Here is a 15,784-nt window from a genome sequence, read left to right as displayed (position 1 = left end):
CATCAAGAAAAGCAGATGCTCTTTCGCTGCTGTCATGATGCAGCGCCCATCTCCCCGTCAGTTAATGTTGTTTTGGGCCTGAATGGAACACAACTGGTTGCTTATCAGGAGTTAATTTTGCTTTAATCCAGTTCCTCGTCGTGCCATTGCATCTACAGTTATTAGATATGACTGTAATTTAGCAGAAACACACCTTACAGTGACTTTGAAAAATTACAGCCAATCAAGCTTTTATCACGAATAGTATTATCAAAGCACTGACGCTTTTATGCTCTCCTCTTCTGCTTTTATTCATTTTATTTACTGCTTTATTTATTTTGAGAAGGAACTGACAGTGGCACTTTAATGCCAGCAGCTCTCTCCTGCTCTCTCTCTTTTTTTCAACATTTCTTGCAGCAAGCACAGGCTTGTGATCAGTATTCAGGAAGACAGTTGTTGACGCCATGCCAGCATTTGCGTTGCTGGGCAAGTTCCTCTTCTGTTCCTCTTTCTATCTCTGAGGCAGAATTCATGGCAGACTGTCCTCCGAGTGTGACAAGTGGAACTGTGTGATTAATTTGGCCAGTCGTTTTAATGTGCTCCGGGATGCGCAACGCTTATTGTCTTCCCCTTGCACGTCTATCAGAATCTGCCAGAGAAATGTCCAGGAGAATCGAGACATCCATCCCTCTCTTTCTGTTTTTTTCCCCCTCCCTCACGCTACTCTCTTTCTCAGCCCTGCCTCATTTCAGGGCTGAGCTACAGGGTCGTCATGGGGGCTAGCCCAGGTCGAGGCCTGGCTCCAGCCAGGGCCGCTGGCGGAATAAATCTCCTGTCTCTGAAGTGTTGAAAGCTGTGTAAATGTCAAACGCGTTCGTCTGATGTGCTGGCTGAGGGGAGGAGGGGTTGGAGAGGAGGTGGAAAGCTGGGAGGGAGGGTTTGTGGATGAGCCATCCACTGATTCTGGTCCCCCGTTGCCCTTCGTAGCTGGCGGTTGCCAGGTGCAGATGTTGCTGCTTGCTCCATGCCTCTGAAGAACTAGCCTTTTTTTTTTTTTTTTTTTTTGAGGTGGGGGGCGGAGGGGGGGCGGGGGGTACTGCAAGAGACAGAAACCACCAGGGGCTTGGCTCCTGTCAGGCAGCTTAGTGAGCAGCGTATCTTTTCGATTTTAACAATGTCCCCTCTGACCACCAGACATGCTGTTTAGGGAGGCTTCTGTTTGGGGTTGTGGTTTTGCATTTTCATCATTTGGCTTTCTTGTACCTTCTTGCTGAAAATTGTTTTCCTCGTGCAGACAGTCAAAAGAAGCATAGGGTGCTAAACGACGTAGCGCTGCTCTCGCCAACAACAATGCGTGCACAAACACGAGCCAATCTTGGACTTTTATTGTGTTTCTTTCTTTGAATGGACCAAGTGTTATAGCCCAACAGGGCAATCACATGTGGGCCTGACAAAAACTGCTGTAACACTGCCTATCCCTTCATCTCTATAGCATCCCCCCCGCCTGTTCTTACTGTTGTTTTGTTCCCCTCTTTCCACCTACCTCTCTCTCCCCTGCTGTGCTGTGCCTCTCTCTGTCTCTGTCTGAGCCCTAGCTACTATTTCTCTTCTCGCTCTGCTACAGTGCATGCTACTTGTAAAAGGATAAGCACCATGCTGTGCTCTTTTGATATTATTTTTCCTCCTCGCCAGCTCCAGCCTTGTGAGGCCTCATATCTAGTGTCATGGCTACTGCTGCAACAACAAGGCCAAGCATGCACCCAGGGAATAGACCATGCCAGTTGTTCATCTCCATCACCTACGGTTTAAACTCGTCCTCAGTAATAGAATGGATCTCACAACTGCTGTGAGATGGAAGTCATCCGTTCAGCTGCATGCTAAGAATACATTTACTCCATTTTCTGCAGGGAAGGGGTAATGTTAGAGAGTGGATCAATTTTCTTTTCTTTTTTCGCAATTCATAGTTAGATGAAGATGGAGAGAAGCATTGTTTTGAATGTGATTTCTTCGTGGTAAAATACCAGAATTCTGAGGGAACAAATGGGTGATGATAACAGGTTGTGATGTGCTCCTAACTACCAGTATAGAAATGGATTGCAATTAATTTGTCTGGAATTCACAGCCTGAATGGAAACTGATTGACATGAATCCTTTGCCACTTTCTCTTCTTAATGCCCGGCACTTTGTAATGATTGTCTTTTGACAAGCAGTAGTTCAAAGAAGAGAAAAGAAGATATTTTGTATAAAAATGTGTCCAATATTTTCATTTGTTTAAGTACTCTGTGTGTCTGTGTGTCTGTGTGTGCGTGTGTGTGTGTTTGTGTGTGTGCGGGGGAGGGGGGGGATCTTTTAGGTTAATCCTAGAGTGTTAAGGTCTGGTGGTCTCTGCTTTTGAAATGTGTGGTGTCGTACTGACAGATCCCCAAAGACATCTATTGGATTTAACCTGCTCTCCGAATTATATAAAGCAGCTCTTTCTAGTGCAAGTAGAATAATTTACAGATGGTGAAAATTTCAGACTTTATTCAGTTAAACAACAGAGAAAAAAGTGTTTGAGATTTACCTAAAGTTCATCACATCTGTGTAAATGTAGGCATCTACACTGAGAAAAGTATTATGTTATATATAAATGTAAATGGCACATGAAGCAGAAAAAATATCATTTCTAGTTGTTGAACGTATATGCAAAGGCCTGGAATTTGTAGTAATGTGGTCAAGATATAGGTTAAGTTGTATATCACTAGTAGCTTAGCCCTGTTCAGGAGAAAAACCTCTTACAAGCTGTTGCACATTGCAGTGGAAATCGCAGATCTCTGCACTCATTGATTTAACTATGATTTTTACATCTTATCAAAGAGTAAAGCTTGAAAGTTTCGTTGAGCTACAAGTGGACCTTTTAACCAGGATCAGCCTGAGCACATGAGCAAATCCACCAGTAAACTGCTCAAAAAGAAGAAATATAGACATGAATCCCATGTAACTTTGTAATTTTAACATGTTGTCGCCTCTTGGCCAGTACTCCCTTGAAAAAGAGGTTTTTAATCTCAATGGGACTTTTCCTGGTAAAATAAAGGTTAATAATAATAATCAAAAGGCAGGAAAATTCTTACCACTATTTATATTGAATTACTTATTGAAAAGACTATTTTCCTTGTGGTGTCGTTGTGTGTACTATTTAAGCAGTGCGTTTGACAGTTCATGACTACACTCTGTTATTCAGAGCACATACTTGTTTTATACCCTCCAACAAGTGTATTTTCTTCCTGCATGTCTGGTATAAGTAAACACACACATCTTACAGAGTTGTTAGTGATGACTCTGCAGCCAAGGACTCCTACCAACCTTTGGCATTGCCTAGTAGGATAAGCTATTGGGCATGGACTCACCCCTGAACCCACACACTCACACACATCCCCCCTTTCTCCTCTCCTGAGAGATCTTGGCCACCGAGCCCTTGTTCTGATTACTCTCGTTACTTAATTATACATTTGGACCCACCACGCTCACGACAAAAGGACACTGTGCCTCCATTGACACAGCTCCCTCCTCATTGTGCTCCACTTTGAAAGGGAGTCAAACAAAATAGAGAGGGCCCACTTAAATATGTTGCCACAGGGACTTAATTGACAGATTGAAGGCAGTTTTTTTTCACCGTCGTCCTTTCTCCATGTGGCTCTTTGGTTGAATTGCTCTGTTCCTCATGCATCCTGCTGTGAGGTCCAGTGGGCCTGGCAAGGCAGCTCAGCCACTCCTGTTTCCACAGCTTCTCCATCTTTGAGGTGTAACCAGCCAGGAGCCGTTCGTGACGAGCGAATGTTAGACGCAGGAGCTCGTAAGGTGCATACAAGTTCAGGAATGTTGCAAAGAAAATCAAACAAATGCTGTTAGACAGGGTTATTGACTTTACCTTAACTTAACACATTTTTCCGGAGTAAAGGTGAAAATAATTTCCCGTATTTGTGCGAGTTTAATCGTGTTTTTATTATTTGCCAAAAAGAGTTTTGAACATACCAGGAATAAAAGGCCGGGCTCTTGGTATTTGCAGCATTCTTGTCATCTGTTTGCAAAAAGTGGCAAGGTCTGACTTTTTTGAAATCTTTTTCTTTGATATTCTTTTTACTCTTTTTGATATATTTGATCCCAATCACTGCATATTTCATTGGTGAAATTTGAAGTGCTGAAGACAAACCATTTCTCTTCTTGACTGAATGGAAGGTGATTTGGCCTTTAGCTGTGCTAGAACAAGGTACATTTCAGAATACAACCTCTCTTGTTATTCAGTTCCTTTATCCCTGTAGAAGACTGACATACAAATTAAAGACTGGTTTGTCACACCACGGATTTGAAATACCACACTTAATAGGCACTGTGCTGGAGAATTCAAAGAACCTGTGTCCTTGAGATGCTATCGTCCAATTTTAAAGCACACTTAAAAGGCTAAATGACAAGCTGCAGCTGAATGCCAAGTCACTAAACAGACTCTTTATAATAGAATCCCGTGCAAAGTATTTTCATCCTTTGCAAATTTAAAGCAGTGAATTTGCGACAGAAACACCAGAAAGGCGTTTTGTGCCACTGTGCTCCTTTTGAAACTTGAAAAAAACCTCTTTCAGACTACCGCACTCTCCTTTCCCTCTTCATCCTCTGCCGTTTGCACTGAAAGCTGACAGTGAATGAGAGGTTGCACACAAAAATAACATCTGCACTGATTATGCTACTGGGGTGGGGAGCCAAATGAATAATTCCTTATATTTCCTGTGTCTGTCTCTTTTCTGTTACAGTGTGACAGCGAGAGTGACATTGACGACAAGGTAAGACTGCTTTTCCTGTGTTTACTCACCCAGCGCATGAAGAATCGGAGAGTTGTGAATAACAAATTTGAGCTCTCAACTGAGAAAGGGGAGATAGTCATAGTGTATTGTTAGCGAAAAAAAGATAAGGGGGTAAAAAGCAACTGCGCCTGGTCCCAACACTGTTGATCATTTGAATCGTACGGAGCATGAAAGTGACAAGTAAAATGTTGCACATCAAGACACTGATTTTCAGTGTTGGTTTTCTGTTCTTTATGAAAAGACGCGGTACCTATTATTTTTGGAACACTTTATGCACAAATATTTCCTACATATGCCTCCTAGCTTAGATCGTAGTGTGTGCTGCATGCAGTAAAATCTGCATTTAATCTATTCACAAAGCACATAACACCTTTATCTGCTTCTAAGTTACTCGACAGCAGCCGGAGTTTGTAACGCGTGTGTTTTATTTTCAGTATGATGAATGACAGATTTACAAGTTACAACCAGAATGTTTAACAAGATCGTTCAACAATTTCATTTAAAATATGCTTTAGTTGTGCTGCTAACTAGTAACACCTTGATTTTCTTCAGAAAGCGTTGTCATCAGGTTACCAGTTCACAATTTGACAGATGTAGTCTATCAGTTTCACCTCTGAGTGTTTGTAATCATCTCAGAGGTGGTTGGCTGATGGCAGGCACCTGGTTACAAGATGAAACGCCTTTGGGGAACCTTACGCATCCTAATTCCTGCACAGTTTAGCAATTACTCTCTGGTAAATGAATTTGATAGCATGCCTAATCTCCTGTAAGCTTAGCTCCCAGTTCTGTGGAAATGTCTGCAGCTCTCCCTATAAATAATACATTGATAGCAAGCCCAATTTGCATTAACTGTAGCCTGGCAAGTCAATAGGCTTTTATCTCTTCATTTAAGCGAGGAGGAACCGAGGGCACGAGCTAGTTGACACGACAGAGAGATGTAGCAGGCCTGTCAGTCTCCATACGGCTCCCTGGCAACACTGTGGGTGGAGGAGAGAGGGAAGTAAAGTAGAAGGAAGTGTTTCCTTCTAAGGGTTTTTGTTTCCTCTCGGTTACTTGAGACTCGTTTTAATTTTCAGTATTGAAAAAAAAAAAGTTTGGTACTACAGAACTAAACATAAAGATGGGCAGGAGAAAAATCAAGAAGCGCTTTGACAGTTTTACAGAAACTCAGCTGTCTTTCTGTGTTGTTGGTTATGTGTCAGCCTGTCTGTGGACTGGGACGCAATTCAAGACATGGTAGACTGTTAGACACTGCTGCCAAGTCTGATTGTTGAATTTCGTGCCAATTATTTCACAGTCCAAGAGCCAGATTGTAGCTTCACCTTCTTCTCAGACTACTTTTCATTAGTATGTCATCAGGAAGTGTTTTAGCTTGAGAAATCTCTGGAAAAATAGTAATGCCACTTTTATTGCACACCAGTTTGCGCTCTCACTGTGAGAAACATAGTCAGTGCATATTTCTGTAGATGTTAGTGCAAAAAGACATCTTCCTGAACAATCAATGTGAATCCTAATCCATAAGCAGCAAAGTAATACTGCAAGTGAAAACAACTTGTGAAAGTTACTATTAGTCAAACTATCTAGGCTTCAGTGTGGTCGCTAGCTTGTTTTTGTCTGTCTCAACTCTTAGTTTCCATTCTCAGTTCTAAGTTTTTTAAGTACAAGTTTCATGTTTTGTCAAGTCTATATTAAAGCAATACTGACTTGCCCATATGTACAGTGAAAGAGTCGTCAGTGTTATTATTCCTCTCGTTCACACACTGAAGTTGACTCATCTTAGTGGCAGTGATAGGGAGCAATATTCACATGCTTGTTGTTTTCAGGTAGAATAAAATGAACTGCAAAGTTCAGATGAAACTAATGTGCATTTTTACACATAACAAGAGCTTTATAAAAATAATAAAACAACATTTTAAACATAAAGATAGTTTTTAATACTGGGATGAAAACGCTTTGGAGTCAGTGAATGATTCGTTTTCCTCTGTCGAGAGCCTCTGCCAGGCCTTCACTGCAGCCACCTTCAGTTGCTGCTTGTTTATGGGTCTCTGCATTCACTTTTGTTTGCAGTAATCCAAAACCTGGCTTTTTTCCCCTTTTTTTAGCTGCCAGCTAATATTATTTTGACTTCAGCAAGCAACATATGGTAGGAATGCAGCACTGGAACACAAGAACCTAAAATGTATGCATACACTGCCAGTCCATAGTTGATTGTGGACTGGCTAGTCACACAGGACTATACTGAAAAATGATCATCTAACTACCTTGTTGAAGAATGAAACTAAAAAATAATAATAATAAAAAATTTTATTAGATAAGTAAAAACGGGGGCCTCAAAAATAAGTGTTAAAGTGTTCTGTTCTTCCAGTAGTGGTAAAGTTCCATTCCCACGAGCAGAGGTATTGACTGTAAACAAAAGATTTCTCCTAAAGCCAACAGGAAATGTAACAGAGCAATGGCATAATTCCAAAACTACGTTTCGCTCTTTCGCTGTTGTGGATTCTTTGAAAAGTCTCTGTTAGTGTTGACGTGTTTTCCAAGCGTGCAAGAAGAAAAGAACATCTGGATAAAGGCTATAGCAGCCCTGCCCTTTTTATTGCCTCAGAAACACGTATTACCATAATCAAGGTGATGAGAGTTGCGAATCATCCATATCAAATTGCAGAGGAAGGGAGAAGAATGGGGAAAAAATAATTTGACAGGCCATCACCAAAAGCAGGAAAAAAATATGACGGTGTAAAAATTGGGTTCCATGAGGAGAAAGACAAACACTGTCATTTGTAATTGCCTGCACTCAGGATAACTCGACAGTGATAATTTTCTGCAACGTTTTGCTAAAACAGGTGCCAGCTCCTCCCGAATCTTTCCAGTGAAAACAAAGGCTCCTTTCACATCAGATTACCAGGCACCTGAACACCCACATTGTCGGGATTTCACAGATTAACTTAATTAGAATATTGCTTCCAGGTGTGCCCCCAGGGTGCAATCAGTTACACTGTATTTAAATAACACTGACGAGTTGCTACAGCAAAGTCAGTTTAGATTGCTGCACCTTGTGGAACTCGCTTGCATCAAAGCAATGCTTTGATATAGCACCCAATGGCGTGTTTCCAGAGCATGTCAGATTTGAAATCTTTAGCAATTGCCCAGTCGTTTCTAGTTAAGTGCGAGGGTGCCCTAAGAAATAGCTTCATATAGATGGGCCTGCCTTGATGAAACAAGCAATCAGAATCTTGGTATAGTGTTCACATTGTTACCAGTGTTTGTTGAGAGGCCTGTCATGTGATGTCATGTTTGACAATGAGAAGTATTGAGTGTGATTTTATATAATATACCCTTGATATTGGCTCGTCATATGCCTGCACCTCAGAGGCATAAAATAACCCACAAAATTAGGAATTCTTAAGTAGAACAGTCTTTTCACTGTGTTTACTGTCATTAAAGCAACGGTTAATGTGTTTGCACAAAGCTATGCTAAATTTGAAGCTTGCAAAGAAAGTAACCACAGCTTAAATAAGAAACAGCGTAGCAACACAGAAACTAAATGTATTCACGTGAGACTGTGCTGCACACATGAGAACATCATTCACCGTTAAGTCTGGATCTAAATACTTTGAGCTGCTAAAATGCTCTCATATGCCCCAGAACACGTCTTAGCTCTGCAGAAAGTGGGCTGAGTGATTGGTTGTGCTTGTAGAATGGGACAATTAGTGTGCAGTCACAGGGTCAATGTTGGGTGAAATTGTATAAAGAATTTCAAAACAATTTTATTTTTATAACACCAAATCGAAACAACAGCCATCTCAAGGCTCTAAAGACCCTACAATAATAGACAGAACCCCAGCAGTCAGCACTTGGTGACAGTGGGAAGGAAAAACTCCCTTTTAACAGGAAGAAACCTTCAGCAAACAACATGTACTTAAAATGTAAACAAGCACATTTTTTACGCTCTTTTCCCCAACAACTCATCAAAATCCTCATATCACCAGCAGTAATATCTTTCTGGCTCCTAACCACTTCATGGATTTCTTGTTTCTTTTTGCTGATTTATCACTTGACAGTGATATTAAGCAATTTACTAATTAACTTAAACCGTCTTTTAGTATTACTGATTTCTGCCTCCATCCTTCTGCAATGAATGAACTTTCCAAACTGGCCAGTCTCTGACACATCTGAGGTACTTCAAGTCAGGACATCATTTTCTTTCATTGGAGAGCCATGGAAAGAAATAGAGTGGTATTTTATCCCTTCTCAGTTTGTTCATGCACTCTCCTGGAGTGTCATCCTATCTCCATTAGGCCTCACTTTGCCATCTTCCCTAGCTCCTCCAATTTCCCTGGTATTCTTTCTCCTGTGCAAATATTATAGTGGCCTGTATGCGAAACATTAATGCAGCAGCCTCAATGGCCACACTACCACACAGCGGAGGACACCCCGGTCAGCTAATTCTATTTGGTCCTCTTTGCCGAGCAGTCATTCAGCAGAAAGTGAATCTGTCTCCGAGGGAGTCTCGGAGGACCATTACCACATCCTGTCAATGAGTTCTTTTATGGCTCTGGTGTACTCTTCTACCAGGCCAGCACATGGGCTCTGACTGACACATTAATTCCCCCTCTACGTCCATATCTTCCTGCAGTTTGCAGAATGAATGCCATATCACCACGTCTCAGCGACTTATCATTAATGGCTCGTCGGCTGGTGGTATCCTCCCAACTGAAGCGTTGGAGGTTACGTCCTGTAAAGCTGGCAGTACTCGCACAACATTACCGGAGGATTGGATGGGGATCAAACCATATATGTTAACAGCACCATTGCCTTCACCTCTCTTATTGTTTTAACATTATTCTCTTCTTGTCCCTGGTCTTTTTCATTCACTGGCTACTTCTTAATTGCCTTTTCCATTGTTCATTCTTTACATCTTTTCCTCTGTCACCATCTTGAAAAAGGAAAGAAGCCAATAGTAATATATATGCATGTAGATATAGCCTCCACACTCAACTCCCAGTGCCTTGCAAGCTCTAGATTGGTCTCCAAGAGTCATCATATTCAATAACAAACAGGGCATGCACCGGGCTGCTGACAACCTGAGCGTTTTTTATGGATGGAAAAAATGGACCGGCTTAATGTTTCGACACAAGTGATCATCCGTCCTCATCTCTTTAATGAAATTAGATTAAGTGCACCTGGGAAAGAGCTGAGAAAGCAGAATGCCTCGCCACCATCTTTAGTCTAAAACCAATTTGCCAGTAATATTCCTTTCCCCCCAGCTTGGGAATCATCGTCCCTGATTTAAAATGGAGGAAGAACGAGATGAGACCAGAGCTGACTGGTTGCATTCAGCTCCCCACAGGCACTGTGAAATTAGAACTGACACCGGCAACACAGGCCTTAATATGGAGATGTCATTTTTTTCTCTTCTTGCTTTTGTCTTTCTCTCTCCTTCCGCGTCCTTCATTTCTTCCTCTTAGTCAGTTAGTTCCTCCTTTCAGGATTGTTTTCGCTTTCTGGCAGAAAGCAGAAAAGGGTGGAAAATGTGGAGAAACATTCAAATCAGAAGATTAACCATTCCCCCTAATTTCAGTATTGTTTGGATGTAAAGCTTCCTGTGAGTTTATGGATTAAGGTTAAGATTTAGTTTATGCTATAATCAGCTTCTTAGAGGAAAATAATTCTGACTTTTAGCTTTGTACACTGGCCAGAAATAAATATATTCTTCATTAGTTGGTCTCATGATGTTTATTACATCTAGCTGTTACAATGTACCTGGAAGCACTTATCTCTTTGATTGATATTGGGCTGTTTGCAACATGCTCTCATTTATGGTCAGCTCCAGCTCATATGAGCTCTGCAGGCTTCTTTTTTTTTTTTTTTTTTGAGTGGTTTTCAAGCAACGCATCTGTTGCACATTTAGTGCACAAGTATGCAGTTATCAGAGAGCTCACTTTGATTTGCCTCTGAAGTGAAGAAGGACACATTTAGTCTTAGCAGCATATGATGCGTGTGTATTTGTGTAGCTTAGAAGCAAGTGATACTAAGGGCACGCTCTGCGGTGAAAACCAGCCCCAGTGCATGTTGGGAAGAAGAGGCGTGATGACAGAGAACGACTTGGAGTTTCTGCAGGGCCAGCCAGCAGACACAGCCAACTGACATCAGCAAAGACAGCTTGTCACTAGCAATGCATGTCATACAGCAATGCAGGGACAGTCAACGCAGCCGTGGCATCACCGATGTGGCATCCAATATCCCGGTCCAGATTCTTTCTTAAAGGTTAGCACAGATGTTGGCATCGCAGATGAAAATAGAAGGTCTGTGGCAACCAAAACCACGTCAGCCACTAAGAACAAGGGAGGTATGAAAACATAACATGGCATCCAGACTGTAATCTTCTTTCACTTACTGCCGTCTTTCAGCGAGGCTGTTTGTGTTGGCAGAGAGTGTTAATAGAACATAGTTGTTCCTTTGTTCTGTTAAAATCATAGCACACACCCTACCCTCTGTCTCTGGAACAGCAGTGCTCTGCTAGCTCTTTGAAAAAAAAGAAAATCCCGTCACCACTCAGCCATGTTCAACAGCTTGTGATCATTGTTATTGGGGGAATTATTGTTGCCTCGATGAACACCAGGTTTTGCTATGTGTTTTTCTTCCACCCGGACTAGATCCATTTTTAGAGGCGGTTTTCTTCAAACACTGTTTTTCCCACCTGAGAGCTCCGATTCTGTAATAGAAGAGTTTTCAGCAACGGCCAGGTGAAACGCTCGATTGAACAATTTTCTGCTAGCGATCTCATCAGTTCAATGATACGGTAATAGAGAAAGCATGGCACGCCATATCAAACAAGACAAGTTGTGAGATTTTACACCAGCTGTGATGTCACAATGCATCTAACTGGTACTGCATCAAAGTATTTGGATCTGTTGGGAATAATGCTATAAGTGCACTGCGTTATTTGTTATATCCATGTTTGTAGAGAATATTTTTAGCAGTATACATTTTGAAAAACAAACTTTTTTTTTAATTAATAGTTGCATTTGTAAGTTAAAGAAGATTTCAGCTTGGATTGGAAGCTTCACCCACAATTTAATTATTTCGAAAATAATTAAAATTAAGTCATGTTGAGGTTTATTTATAGGTCATATGCTTCTAATGATGCGCTTTTACAACAGTCACTTAATCAGAAGTGAAGTAATCTCAGTGCATTTGTATTACAAAACCTTTAGCATGCGGCTAAACTCTCTAACCCTGTGCTAAGTGTGTGTCCACTCTGCTCCAAACCCACATGGCACAGAAATCATTGTTTTTCAAGTGGCCTCTGTTTGAATAACAATCCAAGCACTATATACATTTTTCCACATGAGTAATAAAAGTAAAATTGACTCCACATTGGATACAGATGTTCTGTGGGAAGCGAGTAAGACACAAATGTTTTTGTGTATGTGGATGTAGGATTTGAGCGTTTCTGATCGTGCATAAACATAATGCCAAAGTGGGTTTTTATTCAATAAACATGGTTGGACTGTAATTACTTACACATTTCTTCTGGCTGGAAATGGAAGACAGACTTGTGTGCGTTTATGCTGGCGCACCAAGACTCTGTCTCAGCCTTGGCTTGTCTGCACGAGGCCGCTTAATGCAAGAGGACTCACTTTTCCTTCACAACAAATGACATATGCATTCAGGGATAAATATAGAATTCCCTGTTGTTATTAGGAATCAGTACCATTCTGGGTAATGTTTCCCTGAAGAAGCCTTGTCTCCTCTTTGCCCTTGAAAATGATTAAATGTAGTTTAGGTTGACTGTGGCTGCAGGAAAATAAGAGCTCCTGTTCCTTTTAAAAAGTAGCCAGTCGGCAATGTTGTGTGACACACTTTTTATAGAAATCTTATAAGAAATATCAACACGTATTAAAAAAAAGTCCCAAGCTATAGTTATTTCTTGAGGCTCTTTATTTAATCTTCAATTACATACTGAGGCCAGGTTTCACAACCTGTATGGGAAGGATCAGTTGCAGCCCTCATAATGGTGATGACGGACAATAAAGAAAGTGAGCAGTGAGCAGCTTTCCCACCGGCTGAGAGAAACATATACCATCGTTCTTTTGCTAACCGAGTAAATCTAAACACTCAGATGCCTGTGGACGGCCTGGTGACTGCCAGACCTGAAGCGCCGCAGGTCCTCGCGTCACTTCGGCTCTGGAGGGAACTTTCCGTGGGCGAATGTGTATGTGATGTGGAAAACTGAGAGCCCCGTAGAGTAGAGGCCTAAACAGGGGCCTGCTGTCTTCAATTAAACCAGAAACCCCAGCCATGGCAGTCCCCTATGCACAAAAGCAGTCTGTGATGTGCACCAGTCAGAGGACGAGGTACAGGGCTTCAAAGATTGAAGGAGAAATAAAAAATTATGTCTTTCCTAAAAGTTAGGAGGAATGTGGAAGCAGGGGGGGAGAGCAAAGCAGGCATTAATGATGGCTGTCACTCATGCTCACTTGCCAGTTCCTTTTCCCTCTTCGTATCGTTTTGTCAAGCTTTAATTAGCGAACACACCTGGACTGTCTCTGAAGTTAACTGTGGAACATTGCCTGCCATGGTTTCTGTGGGCACTGAAGACCAATTTCATGCAGGGCACATTGGCACAACTGAAGCTGATATGCTTGTCAGTTGCAGCTTGACACACAGAAGCGGTATACCAGCTCTTGGATATGTATGAGGTTTTGGAGCTACAGACATCGACCAGCATTTGAACGGTCTCCCTGCCAAGCACCACCGACACAGGCGGCATGGGCATCCATTAAATTAATTTGACTTCATTAGTGCAGACCTGCTTGGCCTGGGGTGCCCACAGAGATGCCAGAGGGTGGGAGGTAGGGGGCTGGTGGTTGAGTGGCATCAGCCGCTGTGCTCTGAGGAGAGCGAACACATGGCACTGACAGGCGGAATATGGCCCCAGTTCTTACACCGGGACGGCTGCCAAACAAAGGCAACATGCGTCACTGGCTTTAGGGGAGCTCAATCAACACCCGGTTGGAGTATTAACGCCATGTGTGCCGTGCCACATCAGTGAGGAGGCCGCGGGTCGCCGGGCAGCCTACAAGTCAAACTTGTGCACACAGTGAATGTGGCAGAGTGATATGATACAGGGACGCTGCCAACGGGTTGACCCACCGCCATCACCTTTGTGTCTGCTGCCAGAAACGCTTCGTATTATGTTATAAAGCTCACGCTTATTATTGTTGTGTTGTGTGCACAGTTTTAGCTTGTGAGCGATTAAATCATGCTCGCATGTCAGCAGGACTGAGCCGCACAATACTGTGCATGTTTTGACGACGTTCAGTCTAATGTGCGCATAGAGCTGGGCGATTTTTTCATATCACGATATGGTTTTTTTTTTCATTTCAGGCGATAACGATATCTATCACGATATAAGCCAAATAACTATATTTGTAAGATTTAAATGTGCCGTTGCTCACAAGTAAAATGTGAAATACTCAGCAGCTTGTTTTGATTTAAATATTTATTTCCCATAATAAGTTCAACAGGGTAGATGTACTTAAGGAACATGAGACTTTTTCAGATAAATAAAGGCAAATATTGCAAACTACACAAAAGGCAGCCGCTAAAGCGTTTAAGTTTCAAAATAGAACAAACGAAACAGACTAAATTGTCAATTCCACTTAGAAACAAAATATTAATTCTAAAAATAAATCTTAGTTTGTTTTACAGAAGAACAGACAAAACTGACTAACTTTTGTCAATATCAAATAAACTGAGAACTAAAAGGAAATTCTCAATCTCTCCTTGTTGTATAGCTGAGCTTTTCAAACAGTTTCAACAGTTACGTTAGTCTGACAAAAGCCGAATGACGAATTAGCGCTTCCAGTCAGAGACTGAGCTGCACCGCTTTATTGTATTTCCAGACCTGCTTTCGGCACAATTTACAGTGCGCGCTACTCCTACCTTCACCTACGGAGCTTCTGTGGCTCTTCCGGTCAACAATCTCTCCGGCATTGGAACCATCATCTGTTTTCTCTTCGGTAACCTTCGGTCACGCTCTCGGTTGATTTTTCTCTAGTCGGCACACTCATTTCCTCCATTACCCGGGCGGCACGGCGGCTGGCTGCTTCCCAAACAAATACACATGTGCGGCTTGGCACTTGTGCCGTACGTAACAAGTCATGTGACGTGACGCTGCGGCTGTGATTGGTTCGGCTCTGTGCTAGTTAATTTGGATTGGCTGTTCTTCTTTTTTTTTTAAGAGGACAAGAGAGATGAGGTCTATCGCAATAGTTTAACCTTTCTATCGAGAAAAAGTTATTTCGCAATACGTATCGTTATCGTTCTATCGCCCAGCTCTATGTGCGCATTTTTCGACAAACTACTATTAGTACTAATGGCGAATAGAATTACTGTTCCAAGCACTTCTCTGTATGATTGATAACAAGCTAATGTCCTCAGTAATGAACAGATATTACTGCTTTTTATCTAAAAGTTGATTTGATCTGGATCTGAAAACCTTTTCAACTCAGTTGCACCAAACTGCCAGCAAAGGTGATAACTTTGCTTTGACTTAGATTTCCTGGGCTTCCCTGTAATTGTTTGTTAAAGAAAACAGCGAGCTCACACGCCTTGCTTAAAAGCACCTTGATAGCACAATCTGCATCCTCACAACCCCACCTACAGCCACCTTCTGGAGCTGACCTTAGCTCTGCTCGGAGTGGTGCACCTGATAAATACAGAAGTGTGGAAATAAATAAAAAATGGGGGGGGGGGGGGGGGTATTAAGTCCAGATAGGACTGGAAGGTAGCCTGAGGGTGGTAAGTGTTCTGCCTGACAGCAGTGAACACTTTGATCAGTGAGGCCCGTCTGAAGATCGCTTCCACATCTGCACAGGGGGAACGAGCTGTAAACTGCCAAGAAGCATTTTAATGACAGTTGGATTATAAAATGAAAGAGGGCTCCAGATGGCAGGCAGTGCAGCGGC

General features: G+C 42.0%; 1 protein-coding gene across 9 annotated transcripts in view; it reads left to right on the top strand.

The window, feature by feature from the left end:
* fbrsl1 (fibrosin-like 1) overlaps positions 1 to 15,784 on the top strand; it is a 285,955-nt gene that overhangs the window by 192,116 nt on the left and 78,055 nt on the right. For all 9 annotated transcript variants that reach the window (XM_080894981.1, XM_080894983.1, XM_080894980.1 and 6 more), the window contains one exon: positions 4,761 to 4,790. In XM_080894981.1, the coding sequence (XP_080751107.1) occupies positions 4,761 to 4,790 (30 nt within the window). The remainder of the gene's footprint in view (positions 1 to 4,760; positions 4,791 to 15,784) is intronic.

This window comes from Rhamphochromis sp. 'chilingali' (genome assembly GCF_963969265.1).
Source record: "Rhamphochromis sp. 'chilingali' genome assembly, chromosome: 10".
NCBI lineage: Eukaryota > Metazoa > Chordata > Actinopteri > Cichliformes > Cichlidae > Rhamphochromis > Rhamphochromis sp. 'chilingali'.
This window is presented reverse-complemented; position numbering and strand designations above follow the sequence as displayed.